At 40.2% G+C, this 13,948-nt stretch overlaps 1 protein-coding gene across 6 annotated transcripts in view; it reads left to right on the plus strand.

Annotated features, from left to right (window-relative positions):
- n4bp2 (NEDD4 binding protein 2) overlaps positions 1-13,948 on the plus strand; it is an 89,323-nt gene that overhangs the window by 19,749 nt on the left and 55,626 nt on the right. For all 6 annotated transcript variants that reach the window (XR_007247585.2, XM_048531427.2, XM_048531433.2 and 3 more), the window contains one exon: positions 1,236-1,324. Coding sequence is in view for 5 of the 6 variants with exons in the window: in XM_048531427.2 (XP_048387384.1) it covers positions 1,236-1,324 (89 nt within the window). In the remaining variant the exon portion in view is untranslated. The remainder of the gene's footprint in view (positions 1-1,235; positions 1,325-13,948) is intronic.

Genomic DNA, 13,948 nt, shown 5'->3' on the forward strand with positions numbered 1-13,948 from the left:
CACAAAAGCTTTTGTGCTCCTGAGATGCTGCTTGGCCTGCTGTGTTCATCCAGCTTCACACTTTGTTATCTTGGATTCTCCAGCATCTGCAGTTCCCATTATCACCTAACCATTCTAATCTTATTTTCCAAGACTTGGCCGAGAGCCTTATATATCTTGACATCACAAGTGTACATGTAACACTTCTTAAAAGTTATGAGAGTTCCTACCACCACCACCACACTTGTAGCCAGTGACTCAGATTCTCTCACCCTCAGTGGGGTAAGAAATCTTTTGTAACATCCCCTTTAAACCTTGTGCCCCCTGCCTCAAAGCTATGCTGCTTGGTCGTTGATCCCATAATGAAAAGGAAAAGCTCCTTCCTGTCTATCCTGTCTATGCACATCATAATTTTAGACATCTCAGTCATGTCCCCCTCAGTCTCTATCCAGTCTCTCTCTTTATAGCTAAAGCTCTCCAGCCTGGTAAATCTCCCCTGCACCCTCTCCAGTGCAGTCATATCCCTCCTGATACTCTATCCTGCAGCTGTAGATAGCGTCCTTTCTTTGAGCTTACCTGTTTAACTGCTAATCGTCAATACCTGTCAAGATTCATACATAAGAATTTGGTCACCAGGGTGATATGGTTTTGGAATTGTATTTAAATGAGGAGTGTGTTGCTTCCACAGATGATAAAAGAGATATTGAGCAAAAATTATGCAATAAAAGAGACATTGACACTGATAACATTCTTCTGTGTTTGGGATTCAGTAATGTTACCGTAAAGATCAGTGTACATCTGGTCACAACCTTGAGTGGATATGAACATCACACGGAATGTGAAAACTAGGAAAATACTTATTTCCACATTATTGGACCAAAAAGTATTGTAAATACATAACTAGTTGTAAAGGAGTTCTGAATTCTGTTTCTATCTGGCATATTTAGTTTACGTGTGAATATCAAGTATTCCACAGAAGTGGAAAATCAAGAATGCAAAGAGATAATTATAAAATAAATCCTTTTTACTGAAACTTTTAAGTTATACTAAGATTTGTGTATTATTTTTAATTTGAATTTTGAAACACTTGCACATGTTTAATTGAAATATTGCATATATTCAAAAGTAATTGAGAGAAGATAAACAAATTTTATTTAAACTTATCATGCAAATTGAGCCTTGACATATGCACTGTGTTTGCTACCATTAATTGTAAATTTTGTTAAATAAATTTAATTCTGATCATATTTTTTCAGCCAGGGAAGCCATGGAAAAAGGTTACTCTCCTATCATAATAGATAACACAAATACACAGGCGTGGGAGATGAAACCTTACATCGCTATGGTTAGTGAAAGCTATTTGGAAATATCTTGTATAGTCTGAATGTTTCCGTATACATGCAAAGTCTTGTAAAGAATGCCAATTTCTTTGGAATGCAAAATGTTGCCCTATATTCTGTCTTTTTTTTTGTTTTTGTAAGTTCTACATGGTGTGGAAGTTATTCAACAATGAGAAGTTGAGTTATCTTTGGAACAGTTGATTGTTTGTTTGATTGTCAGATGCTGTTAAATATAGCACTTGGCAGATTGTTAGAAGAATTTCTGGCAGAAGTGCTGCAGTGTGAAAAATGCACAGTTAAGTTTCACTTATTTTCTCATTGTGTCTACAACCGAGGGGGGTGCTGTGAGGAATTGCAACATGCTGCATGCTTACTCATTGAGCCCCAGCCAATGAGCAAGATAAGCAAGCAATTCAAAGCTTTCTGCAGTATATTGAAACAAAATGCTGAAGCTTTCTAACAAAATCATGCAATTAATTTTAGGATTTTCTTTATTCATCTTGTTTATGCATAATTCTTGTCCATCTTTTAATTATTTCTGTTCTTTAAATAGAAGTTCCTTTATGTATGTTTTGTCAGACTAAGCTTAAATATTCCACTCTAGCTTTTATTAACTCCTTTCTTGTCACCTGAAAGTTATTGAATTGTGGATGGAAGGATCTTACAGAGGATCACATACTTCATGATAATACTTCTGTAGAGTCATAGCATCATACAGCATTGAAACAGACCCTTTGGCGCTGACCAGATATCACAAACTGACTTAGTTCCATTTGCCCACATTTCGTCCATATCCCTCTAAACCCTTCCTATTCAAATACCCATCCAGCTGGAAATCATAACACAGAAGCATAGATTGCTGGAGAAACTCAACAGGTCTGGCAGCATCTGTGGAGCGAAAGCTGAGGTAATATTCTGAGTCCGGTGACCCTTATTCAGAACTAATAGTAGCTAGGAAAGCGTAGTATATGTGCTGCAGATGGTGTGGGGAGGGGGAGGAGGAAGAAGAGAAAGGGGTGAACAGACAGACAGAAATGGAACCTAAAGAGAGAGAAATCATTGAATTTGCTATCGAGCCATGAAGGCTACAGGATCCCCAAGCAGAATATGAGATGCTATTCTTCTAGCCGGTGCTGAACCTTGCTTAAGTACTGCAGCAGGCCTGAGACAGAAATGTGGGTCAGGGAATACGGCAGTGTGATCAAGTAGCAGGCAACCAGAAGTCGAAGTTCATTTTTCAGAAAAAAAGTACAGGTGTTCCACAAAGCACTTGCCCAGTCTGTCACTGGGCAGGCTGAAGAATGTAGAAGAAGCCATAAAGTGAGCTTCAAATAAAATAGTTTCAGAGATAGTAGGAACTGCAGATGCTGGAGAAGGTCTGGAAGAATGGTCTAGGCTTGAAACGTCAGTTCTCCTGCTCCTATGATGGTGCTTGGCCTGCTGTGTTTATCCAGCTCTACACCTTGTTATAGCAAACAAAATAGACTAGATTGAATGAAGCACACATGAATTGCTGCTTCACCCTGAATATACTTTGTTATTCTTATCTTCTAGTGTCCAGAAATGCGTTTAGGGTGTTAACTGTATGTAGCATTTTGTGCAAATTATACTTCACCCTGTTTATTCTTTTTTAATACTACTTCTGAAGTTATATCAATTTTTAAGCAATACTTCTAACGTGCAATCGTGTGCAGTTCAAGCTAACAAAACTACGAAATGGAAAGAAAACTCAACCACAATAAAAAGCAAAAAACTCTGATTGCTGGAAATCTGAAATAAAACTGAATGTGTTGGAGAAGCTCTGCTGATTTGGCAGTACTTTTGGAGAGAAAAAGAGGTTTAACATTTCAAGTCTAGTATGATTCTTCAGAACTCAAAGGAGTTAGAAATTTTTGCTTAATACTGTTGAGCAGAATGATTTATTTTTCTCCTTTCTCAAGCTAAAATATACACTTATTTTACATATCTTAGAACCCCTGCAGTGTGCAAGCAGGCCATTTGGCCTGTACTGTCCCTCTGAAGAGCATCCCTCCCAGACCCATCCCCCTACCCTATCCCTGTAACCCTGCATATCCCATGGCCAACCTGCCTAACCTGCACACCTTTGGACTGTGGGAGGAAACTGGTCTACCCAGAGAAAGCCCATACAGACACAGGGAGAATATGCAAATTCGACACAGACAGTCATCCAAGGGTAGATTTGAACCTCGGTCCCTGGCACTGTGTGGCAGTAGTACCAGTCACTGAGCTGCACTGTATCTTTTTCTCCTTAAACACCATTATCACTGCCTTTGTCTTTTGCTCTGGGCACCCTCACAATGTTGTAAACAAAAACAGACTGAAACTTTATGGCTCGGTTAGGGGGTGCATGTTTGAAATATGTATTTCAAAAATAAAAGATTCTTAAAGTGTGTAAAGATTGGTTTCAGCTATCCTTTTCTGGTCTGCCTTCTGAAATAGAACATTATGGTCAAAAGTGGCTCCCTAAAAGTTAAGAATAGAAACTAAGTGGAGAAAAAGTATGCAAGTGACAACTAATGTTGATTGTGGAAAAGGACAGAAGGATGTGTAAATAGAGTATAATTACCCTTTAAGGTTCTTTAACCCTAAATTATGATCTAGTGGAAGAATAGCATAGAAATATGGAAACGGGAAATGCCTCCAAGACAAAGAAAACAAGGTATAGCTTTAGGATGAAATTAAAATAAATGTGTTAAATGCTTCAGAGATATGGCTGAAATTTGATAGATTTTTGATACATCTGTCAGATAATATACAATGTGAAATCTGTTGATTCAAAGCTCGTTTTTTGGGATACACCCAAATTGAAAAGGGAAAGAGAGAAAGCAAACTAAATCTGAAAGAGATTGTAATCCAAGACTTACTGGATGACTGAAAATGGTAAAAAAAATACAAATGGGACGCATTGCTTGGCTGCAGAATATGATCCCAGTGGCGCTGGATAGGTAAGCTGGAGATGATGGAGGTCAGATACAGAATCTGTGAACAGACATTTATATAGTTGCTGCTGCAGCTCTTTCCCTTACTCGAAGAGAACGTTAGTGAATCTTTGCCATTAGTGGATCACTAATGCCCTTTAAGGAAAGAAACTGCCATCCTTCCCTGGTCTGGCTTACATGTTATTCCAGACCCACAGCAATGTGGTTGACACTCAACTACTCCCTAAGCAGTTAAGGATAGACAATAAATGCTGCGTTGAGGTGATGCCCTCATCCCATGAACGAATAAAGAAAAAAAATCTAGATCGTAGAACACAGTTGAGAAGATTCTGCAGATTTCTGCCACTTCTGATGAAGGCTGTGCCTGTGGAACTCTAGTCGTTTTGTGGTCTACCATTGGCTGGAGGTCAGACTCCGTCTAAGTAAAAGATGAGCAAATTTTGTTTTCAGAGGAAGATAGAGTTTTGAAGAATTTTTACAGCAATTGATGATATACATGTTGAATCGACTGTCATGCTAATTTGTAAGAACTGCTTTAGTACTACCTGCCATTTTCTGTGTACATGACCGTCTATAATTTGCTTGGTAATTCATGCTTAATTAACTGGTTCTGGTTTTAGAGTATAGGTTATTACCCAAAATAATATGTAATACTTGCATTGTTTGACACTCACATAGCAACAATTTTGCTTTGAACCATGAACTCTTGTAAAATAATTCTTTCAGTAAATAAACAGGATTTCTCAATGTTTCATTTAAAACATTACATTTTTCATTATGATTATTGAGTTGACCAAATTAAATTTTGGAATCTCTGAATTGATGCTGGCATTTTTATTTCCAGGTGTAGTAAGATCTTTCAAATGGACAGGTTGCTATTTCTTAACTACTATCTGTTGTTAGAGAAGGAAGTTAACTGCCTCTTATCTTAGAAAGTATTCTTGGGACAACAGTAATTTCCTACATGCTTCATGAACGAAGTGAGACATTTACAGTGACACGCGAAATAGAAGTCTTGTGTATTTGTACAAGTATGGTGGACTATCAATTTGAGTCCAATCATGTGACAACTCGTCAGCTGTTTTGGACAGGAAACAGTTCAGTTTAACCTTGCTGTCTCTAGAGTAAACATCTCTTTATTAAAGTTCCTGCTGGTTAACACTTTGACTTCCTAGTTCATGGAAGGTAACACAGGAAAAGTGTCAATGAGGATAAAAAAACTGCTTTGAGTTGCACTGGTTAATCCACTGACTTGTCAAAAAAAGACAGAATTGTGATCTCACTGCAGATCTTGGAGGGACTCGCAACAAACAAGTAAAGAAATCAGAAGATGTAATCACTGCATCAAAGCAGGTAGAGTGTTGTCCACCCTGAAGATTCACTGAGTAATGAGTATCCTACATGGTCGAAATCATTTTGAGCTTGGGGGTAGTCTCAGAAAAAAAACAGCCTCAGGAATACTTACTTTTAAAAAGGGAAAAGGCAAGGAATACTGAAAGTATTGTGGTATTATCGTGCTCAGTCCTTCCCATTTAGAAAAAAATTGGGAAATTTTGGCACTGTAGAACCATATGATGAAAATACAGAGAGTTAGAACTCCTACACAGATTCCATTATTTTGTTCAAGATGAGAAAATTGAAGGAAATATGGCATTCCAGAGTAATACGTGCAGGGGTGAGAGATAGGATCCTTTAACCTCTAGAGTCCAATAAAGCTAGAGAAGTCGGGTTCTAAAACTTGTGAAGAACTACAAGGAATCCTACAGAACCACATTTCACCAAAACCATTAATGGCTGAAAGGGCCAGATTCACCAAAAGTAACAAGCATGCTGTTGAAAACTGGTGAGCATGGACGAGTTGGACCGAAGGGTCTGTTTCCGTGCAGTATGACTCTTTAAAAAAAAGAACCATCTCCGGTGTTAGCAACAATTTGAAAAAGTTAGCAGAATTCTGTGAATTCAGCGACAACTGAAATGATGCTATCAGAGACAGACTAGTGTGTGGTTTATGATGTAAAGAAACCTAGAAGAGATTATTGACTAAACAGAACCTAGACTTAAGGGTCTAGGCCTGAAACGTCAGCTTTCCTGCTCCTAGATGCTGCTTGGCCTGCTGTGTTCATCCAGCTCCACACCTTGTTATCGCTAGACTTAATGTAGTCTCATTTGAACTAGCATCCAAGGAAATCCAGTAACTAGACTTGAGCATTAGAGTTCACAAAATGGCAGCTAAGAAACGAGCACCAATGTGGTCTCAAAACTGCCATTATTGTGGAGAAACAGTTCATGCTGCAGCAAATTCCTGGTTAAGAAGAGCACATTGAGCCAGAGTGTTTAAACATGCAGCAAAAGTACTGAAACAGAAGAGTGTAAAGGAAAATTACATTGTAGAAGGAATGGTGTGTGAAATGCCCAGACTCTTAGTCTGAAGAGGAGCTGTTATTAAACATATTGACCAGTGTTGGTGACAGCAACTGAAACTGGGTCACTCCCTTATTAAATGGCAAACCTATTAGAATGGAGGTGGAAACCGGAGCTGATGGATCATTGATACCTTAAAATGTGTATCCGAAGCAGCTAGGCTGCATTGCACTGTAACCCTCAAATTGTATTAAGATCATACTTGAGTGAAGTAGTGCCTTTAGGGGTTGTAGCATTGTTAATGTTCAGCTATACACTAAGTCTGCGGATTTGCCATATACTTTATCAAAGGAAATTTTCTAGCTTTACTGGGAAGAATGTGGTTGGATAAAATGAAACTCAACAGGATAGAAATAAATTGCTGCGGGGTTCTGAGACTGATCTATCACAAGTTGTAAAGAATGCTATTATTTTCAGTAAAAATCTGGGAAACATGAAGAAAATCCCTCTCAAATTTGAAAGCAAGGATGAGAATAGAGAAAAATGTTGCAGGTCTGGACCAATTCCTAATGTACTCAAAGGTCAAGGCAGAATTAGAGAGGCTGGTCAAGACTGGAGTCCTTGAACCTGTAAATTTGATTGGGCCACAGCTATCATACCAGTGATAAAGATGAACAGAACACACCTGTGGTGATTTTAAGGTTCCTATTAATCCAGTACTAATACTGAGCATTATCCTTTGCCTTCAGCTAAATCTGCAAACAGATTATTGAATAGAGGTCAACTTTTTAGTACAATTGACCTCAGTAAAACCTACTTCCAGATGAATGTACAACTTGAGTCACACAAATACTTGCTGATTGTAACACAGAAACGACTAGTCAAATACAAGAAACTTCCATTTGGAATCAGATCTGTTGTTGGTGTTATTCCGGTGTGCCATGGATCAGATTTTAAGTGGATTGAAAGAAGTCCACTGTTATCTGGATGATATTTTGGTGACAAGGAGTAACAAAAAGTGCATTTCCACAATTTAGATGCATCTCTGTGGAGACTTGCAAATTATGGCCTGAGTGAGGAAAGACAAATGTGAGCTTTTTTAATACCTTCCATTGAATACTTAGGCCATGTCATCAATGCTAAGGGACTACATAATTCAGTTTCACATGTAAAAGCCATAAATAACAGGCACCAGCACCTAAAAATGTAAATCAATTTCAATTATTTTTGGCCTCTGGTTTGTCCCAAATCTTGTGGCCATTTTCAAACTGTTGTGCAATTTATTATGCCAAATCGAGAATTGAAAATGGGCAGTTCAATGTGAAATATCTTTTACATGAGTCAAAAAAAGGCTTTAATAAAGTCAGAAGTGCTGATCCATTTTGACCCAAAGTTAAAGGGTATCATGGTGGTTGAGTGGTTAGCACTGCTGACCCACAGCACCATGAACCTGCATTCAATTCCAACCTCAGGTGACAGTGTGGAGTTTGCACATTCCCCACGTGTCTCCATGGGTTTCCTCCGGGTGCTCCAGTTTTCTCCCACAGATTAGGTGGCTGTGCTAAATTTCCCATAGTACCAGGGATGTGCAAGCAAGGTGGATTAGCCATGGATTTACAGAGATAGTGGGATGCTCTTCAGAAGGTTGGTGTGAACTTGATGGGATGAATGGCCTGCTGCAACAGTACGGATTTTATGATTTTGATATTGCAACTAGCATGCATTACTGTTTGGAGTGGGAGCTGTTGTTTCTCACATGATTAGGAAAAGCCAATAGCTTTTGCTTCAAAATTGTTAAAATAGTAATGAACAATGCATTCTCGACATGTTCAGCATAAGGATGAATTGCAATCAACTCATTTGGCAAAGGTAATCTAGACAGCCCATCAATATTGAGGAAGAACTTCTTCACCCAGAGAGTGGTGGATATATGGAATGCTCCGCCCCAGAAGGCAGTGGAGGCCAACTCTCTGGATACTTTCAAGAAAGAGATAGATAGAGCCCTTAAAGATAGTGGAATCAAGGGTTATGGGGATAATGCACAGATAGAGAGGGGGAAGCTCTAGGATTCATTGTTGGCATTAGACAATTCTATCAATACCTATATGATCAGGAATTTACCCTATCGATAGGCCACAGACAATTGACCACAATATTTAGGCTTCATACAGGGATAATTTCTCCAACAATGAACCATATGCAGGGGTAGGCGTAATTGCTATCAGCTCACTTATACAAACAAGTATTGGCAATCCAACGTATGTCAGTATATTATAGACAATAGACAGTAGGTGCTGGAGTAGGCCATTCGGCCCTTCGAGCCAGCACCACCATTCATTATGATCATGGCTGATCATCCACAATCCGTATCCTGTTCCTGCCTTATCCTCATAACCCTTGATTCCACTATCTTTAAGAGCTCTATCTATCTCTTTCTTGAAAGTATCCAGAGAGTTGGCCTCCACTGCCTTCTGGGGCAGAGCATTCCATATATCGACCACTCTGGGTGAAGAAGTTTTTCCTCAATATTGATGGGCTGTCTAGATTACCTTTGCCAAATGAGTTGATTGCAATTCATCCTTATGCTGAACACATCGAGAATACTTCTGTAATGACAGGACAAATTGAGAAATCACCAGAAATGATCCACTACCATTAAAGGTGATGGACATGGTACTGTGGCAAGATCACAGGAACAAGCGCAGAACTGGCCATACAAAATGGGACGTCTTCTACAGGAAATGAGGTCATCGTTCCACCACAGCTGAGGAAATATGTGTTAAATCAACTACACAAAGTCACTATGGCATTGTCAGAATGGAGCAGATAGCCAGAAGTTATTTTTAGCAGCCAGGGATTGACTCTGAAATTGAGGACAAAGCAGAAATATGTGCAGCTTGCACAGGAATTCACAATCTACCTCAATTACCGCTTCATTAGAATGTGAGACATATTGCATGAAATATTATCACGAATCACTCAGCAGTCAGGATTGATGCAGGGCCTGCACAAGTGCTACTTGCTTTAGGAAATGGCACAAATTAAACTTCATGTGGAGCATTATAAGGCAATTAGCTTTGGAAAGTCAGTTGATATCTCTTGTGGTGCAGTTGATCAATGTTTTCGACTGTTCATTGAAAGGTTGGTGGTTCGAGACCAAATATTACCACTTTACACTTTTAGGCTCTTATGATGCAGAGGTTGTCCTCTTGGCCAGAAAGTCCAGGCTCAAGTTCCACCTGTTTCAGAGGTATTATATCATGTCTGAATGGATTGATTTAGGTTGTCTATAAGTCAGACTGGATAAGGAGAATAGTTTAGTAGAAACTCTTGTGGACTAATAGTAGTGTCTTTACCTCTAGGTCAGAAGATCCTGGCTTAGGTCCTGCCAGCTCTAGAGGTGTGTCTCAACATGCCTGATCAAGCTGATTAAAAATATCTGTTGAACATAATCACTGTTGAATTCCCTTAACAAAATCTGTTATTTCTTATCATTGCATCAGATAAATTTTAATGGTGTCAGGCTATAAAAATCAGAGAAATAAAGCAAATTGATTTAGTTTCACAGGCATTTTGCACTCCCTACTGGTCAGAAGTTAAAAATCTTCATAGCTGCAGGTTTAATTGATGAAGAGTGCATGAGACATGTTGCATTCCGAACAGTGGAAGCAGCATGCAGTACGTGGGATTAATAATTTTCTCTAATCAACCTGTTCAGAGATGTTACAAAAACTAAGTTGTTGGAAAGCTCAGCAGGTCTGGCAGCATCTGTAAAGGAAAAAGCAGAGTTAACATTTTGGGTCCGGTGACACTTGAGGAAGGGTTGCTAAGCTCTTCCAGCAACTTTCTTTTTGTTCGTGATTTACAACATCTGCAGTTCTTTTCGCTTTTTTGTTCAGAGATGTTATTATAAACCTCGGGACCAGTTGGGACTTGAAACTGGGCCCCCTGGCTAGGAGGAAGGGAAACTACAATTGCAGCACAAGGGCCCTCCAAATTAGACTTAATAACAAAACGTTGGAGATCAAACAGCTGATAGATGCACATTGTACCTCCAGTGTTAATTTATTCTGTGATGAAGGCAGAATGAAGTTACAGAATACCCCAGACAAGGTCTGTATCGCGGTAGTGAGAGTAATTGTGTCTCAGATGACAGAGCTATCACATGCAAAGGCCAACTGCCTATAGGTTGTACATTGATTTGCATTCTGTAGGGATCGAGTGAATTTTGGGCGATGTGACGATTGTGGGATGAAGCTACTGGCAACAATAATTGAATGTTCAGGATAGTGGCAAGAAGTAAGGTTAATGGGCTGGCAGAACAGGATAAAGAGTAAAAAATAAGAAAGCACAATGGAAATATTGGAATAGAGGCTGGAAGTGCCCTGCATCAAAACAGTTTGAATATTAGAGAAAGAGCCTCCAGTACTGCAAAAGGGAAGGGAGGCCATGTAACTGTAATCTCAACAGACAAAAGTGAAATTAGAGTCCATAGCATGTCGAGCAAAAGAATAAGGACCTTAGAGCAGTTTTGTAACAGAGCTAGAAACAAAGTTTTTCATTATTACGAAGGTTTGGTGGCTAACCACAAACCATATGATAAACAAAGGAAAGAAAATTTGATAATTGGAACAAGTTTGGAGTTCAATCTGAAGCACTCGCTAAGTGTCAACTAAATTTGCCACTTGCAATAAATGTGGAACTGAAAAACCACAGCTGGTCAGAGAGCATCCGAGCAGCAGGAGAGTCAACGTTTTGGGCTGAAATCCCCCGTTGGGACTGAGGGGAGGATAGGTGAGACGGAGATAGGCAGATGCAGGTAGGCAATTATTGTGGTTGGTCATTGGGAAGGTTGGAGTGGATAGGTGAGTCAGAAGATGGAGAGGTTGGGGGAAGAGAGATTTTGAAGCTGGTGAAGTCAATATCTAGGCCATTGGGTTGTAAGCTACAAAGGCAAAATATAAGGTGTTGTTCCTCAAGTTTACATTTGGCCTCACTCTGACAGTGGAGGAGGCCAAGGATGGACCTGTCACCGGAGGAGTGGAAAGGGGAGTTAAATTGGATGGCAACCAGAAGGTTGGGTTGGTTGGTGCATGCAGAGTGCAGATGCTTTGCAAACTGGTCCCCCAGTCAGTGTTTGGTCTCCTCGATTGTAGAGGAGATTGCATTGGGAGCAATGGACACAGTAGATGAGAGTAGATGAAGTGCAGGTGAATCTCTGCCAGATTTGGTAGGATTGTTTAGGGCCTCGAGGTGGGGAGGTGTAGGGGCAGGTGTAGCAGCACCTGCAGTCACAGGGATAAGTACCAGATATGGCAGAGGGCCTGGTGGGAATATGCAGCTGACGAGGAAATTGAAGGCTCAACACACACCCACCACCTTTTCCAAAACTTTCAATTCCCCAGCCCCTAATGCCTCATTTTCACATGGACGTTCAGCCCCTGTATACCTGCATCCCCCACAAGGATGGCCTAAAAGCCCTCCGCTTCTCCCTCTCCCGTAGGTCTACCTAGTTCTCCTCTACAGGCATTCTCATTCACTTGGTGGAACTGGACCTCACCCTTAACACTTTTTTCCTTTGATTCGTCCCACTTCCTACAAACCAAAGCATGGGCACCTGCATGGGCCCGAGCTATGTCTGCCTCTTTGTATGATTCGTGGAATAGCCCCTCTTTAACAATTACATTAGCACCATCCCCCACCTCTTTCTCTGTTATATTGATAACTGTATTGGTGCAGTCTTGTGCTCCTATGAGGAGCTCGATCAGTTCACCAACTCCTTTCACCCTACCCTCAAATTCATCCGGATCATTTTTAACACCTCCATTCCCTTCATGGACCTCTCCGTCTTCATCTCCGGTAACCAACTCACCACTGGCATCCATTTCAAACTCACTGACTGCCACAATTGTCTCAGCTACACTTCCTCTCACTCACTGTCCAGCAAAAATTCTATACAATACTCTCAATTCCTCCACCTCTGCCACATCTGCTCCTCAGATGAGGTGTCCTATTGTAAAACTTCCCAGATATTCTCCTACTTTAGAGACCATAGTTTCTCCCTTATGTTGTTAAGAATGCCTTCAACTGCATCTCCCCCATTTCCCTTGCTTCTGTCCTCAAAACCTCTCCCCCCAATAATACTAAGGTTAGAAACCCCCTTGATCCCCACATACTACTCAAAACAACTTTGGAATACAACTCATCATCCTCTGTCATTTCCTCTGCCTACAATCAGACTGTACCACCAAAAGGATATTTCCCTCCCCATCCCTGTCCAGTTTCCTCAGGGACCATTCACTCGCGACTCCCTTGTATACTAATACATGTAAGTTCCAGTACACGCCAATGCATCACGTTACTAGCCCGGCAGCTAAACCTAAACTGGCTGACAGCATAATTCTTAACACATTCGGGTTTATCCAGCAAGTGTTATCCCATCACAGAATCGCCTTGCATCTTGGACACAGTTATGAGTTTTGCGAATGCAGGTTTATTGGATGCAGTCAGTTCCTAGCTTGTTCAGAAAGGTAAAAGTATGTAATGTTTGATAAGATCCACTAGTATTTGGGATGTATGACCTAAATAAATGGCATTACGGCAACACTGACATTGATATACCACACTACTTATCTGTATGATGGACAGATATCTTCATGACTTGGGAACGGTGAATGCCACTTGTGTTGCCTCTCAAAGCGGTTGAGGCGGGTACATTAACAACATTTAAAAGGCATTTGGATGAATATACGGATAGGACAGGTTCAGAAAGATATGGGCCAAGTGCAGGGAAATAGGGTTAGTATGGATGGACATTTTTGTCGGCATTGACCAGTTTGGGCTATTGGGCCTGTCTCCGTGCTGTAGGACTCTATGACTGTATGTTAACATATAGGTGGTTGTTCTTTGCAGTCAGAAATAACAAGAGCATATGCTGTGCCTGTTTAAACTCAACAAAGTTGCTGACAACATTTTTGGCTCGTTTCTTGCCTTGACCAATTGGCGTCGTCCTGCCTATTTTAAAATTGAAACAAAGCTTTTCAGTTAACTGCTAGTGCTCAATAACTGATGCATTTCTCATGGCAACAGCTTTGATTTTGAAACGTTAACTCTGATTTTTTTTTTCTTCACGGCTACTGCCAGATCTGCTGAGCTTTTATAGCAACTTCTGTTTTTATTTCTGATCTACAGCATCTGCAGTTCTTTTGGTTTTTCTGACAGTATAAGGTTGTTTTCACTTCATGTTTGGATTATGAATTGTCCAGATGATTGCAAGATGAGAAGCTTTGACAAAATGTGTTCCTTTTA

The sequence above is a fragment of the Stegostoma tigrinum genome, chromosome 1 (genome assembly GCF_030684315.1).
Source record: "Stegostoma tigrinum isolate sSteTig4 chromosome 1, sSteTig4.hap1, whole genome shotgun sequence".
In the NCBI taxonomy this organism is placed as follows: domain Eukaryota; kingdom Metazoa; phylum Chordata; class Chondrichthyes; order Orectolobiformes; family Stegostomatidae; genus Stegostoma; species Stegostoma tigrinum.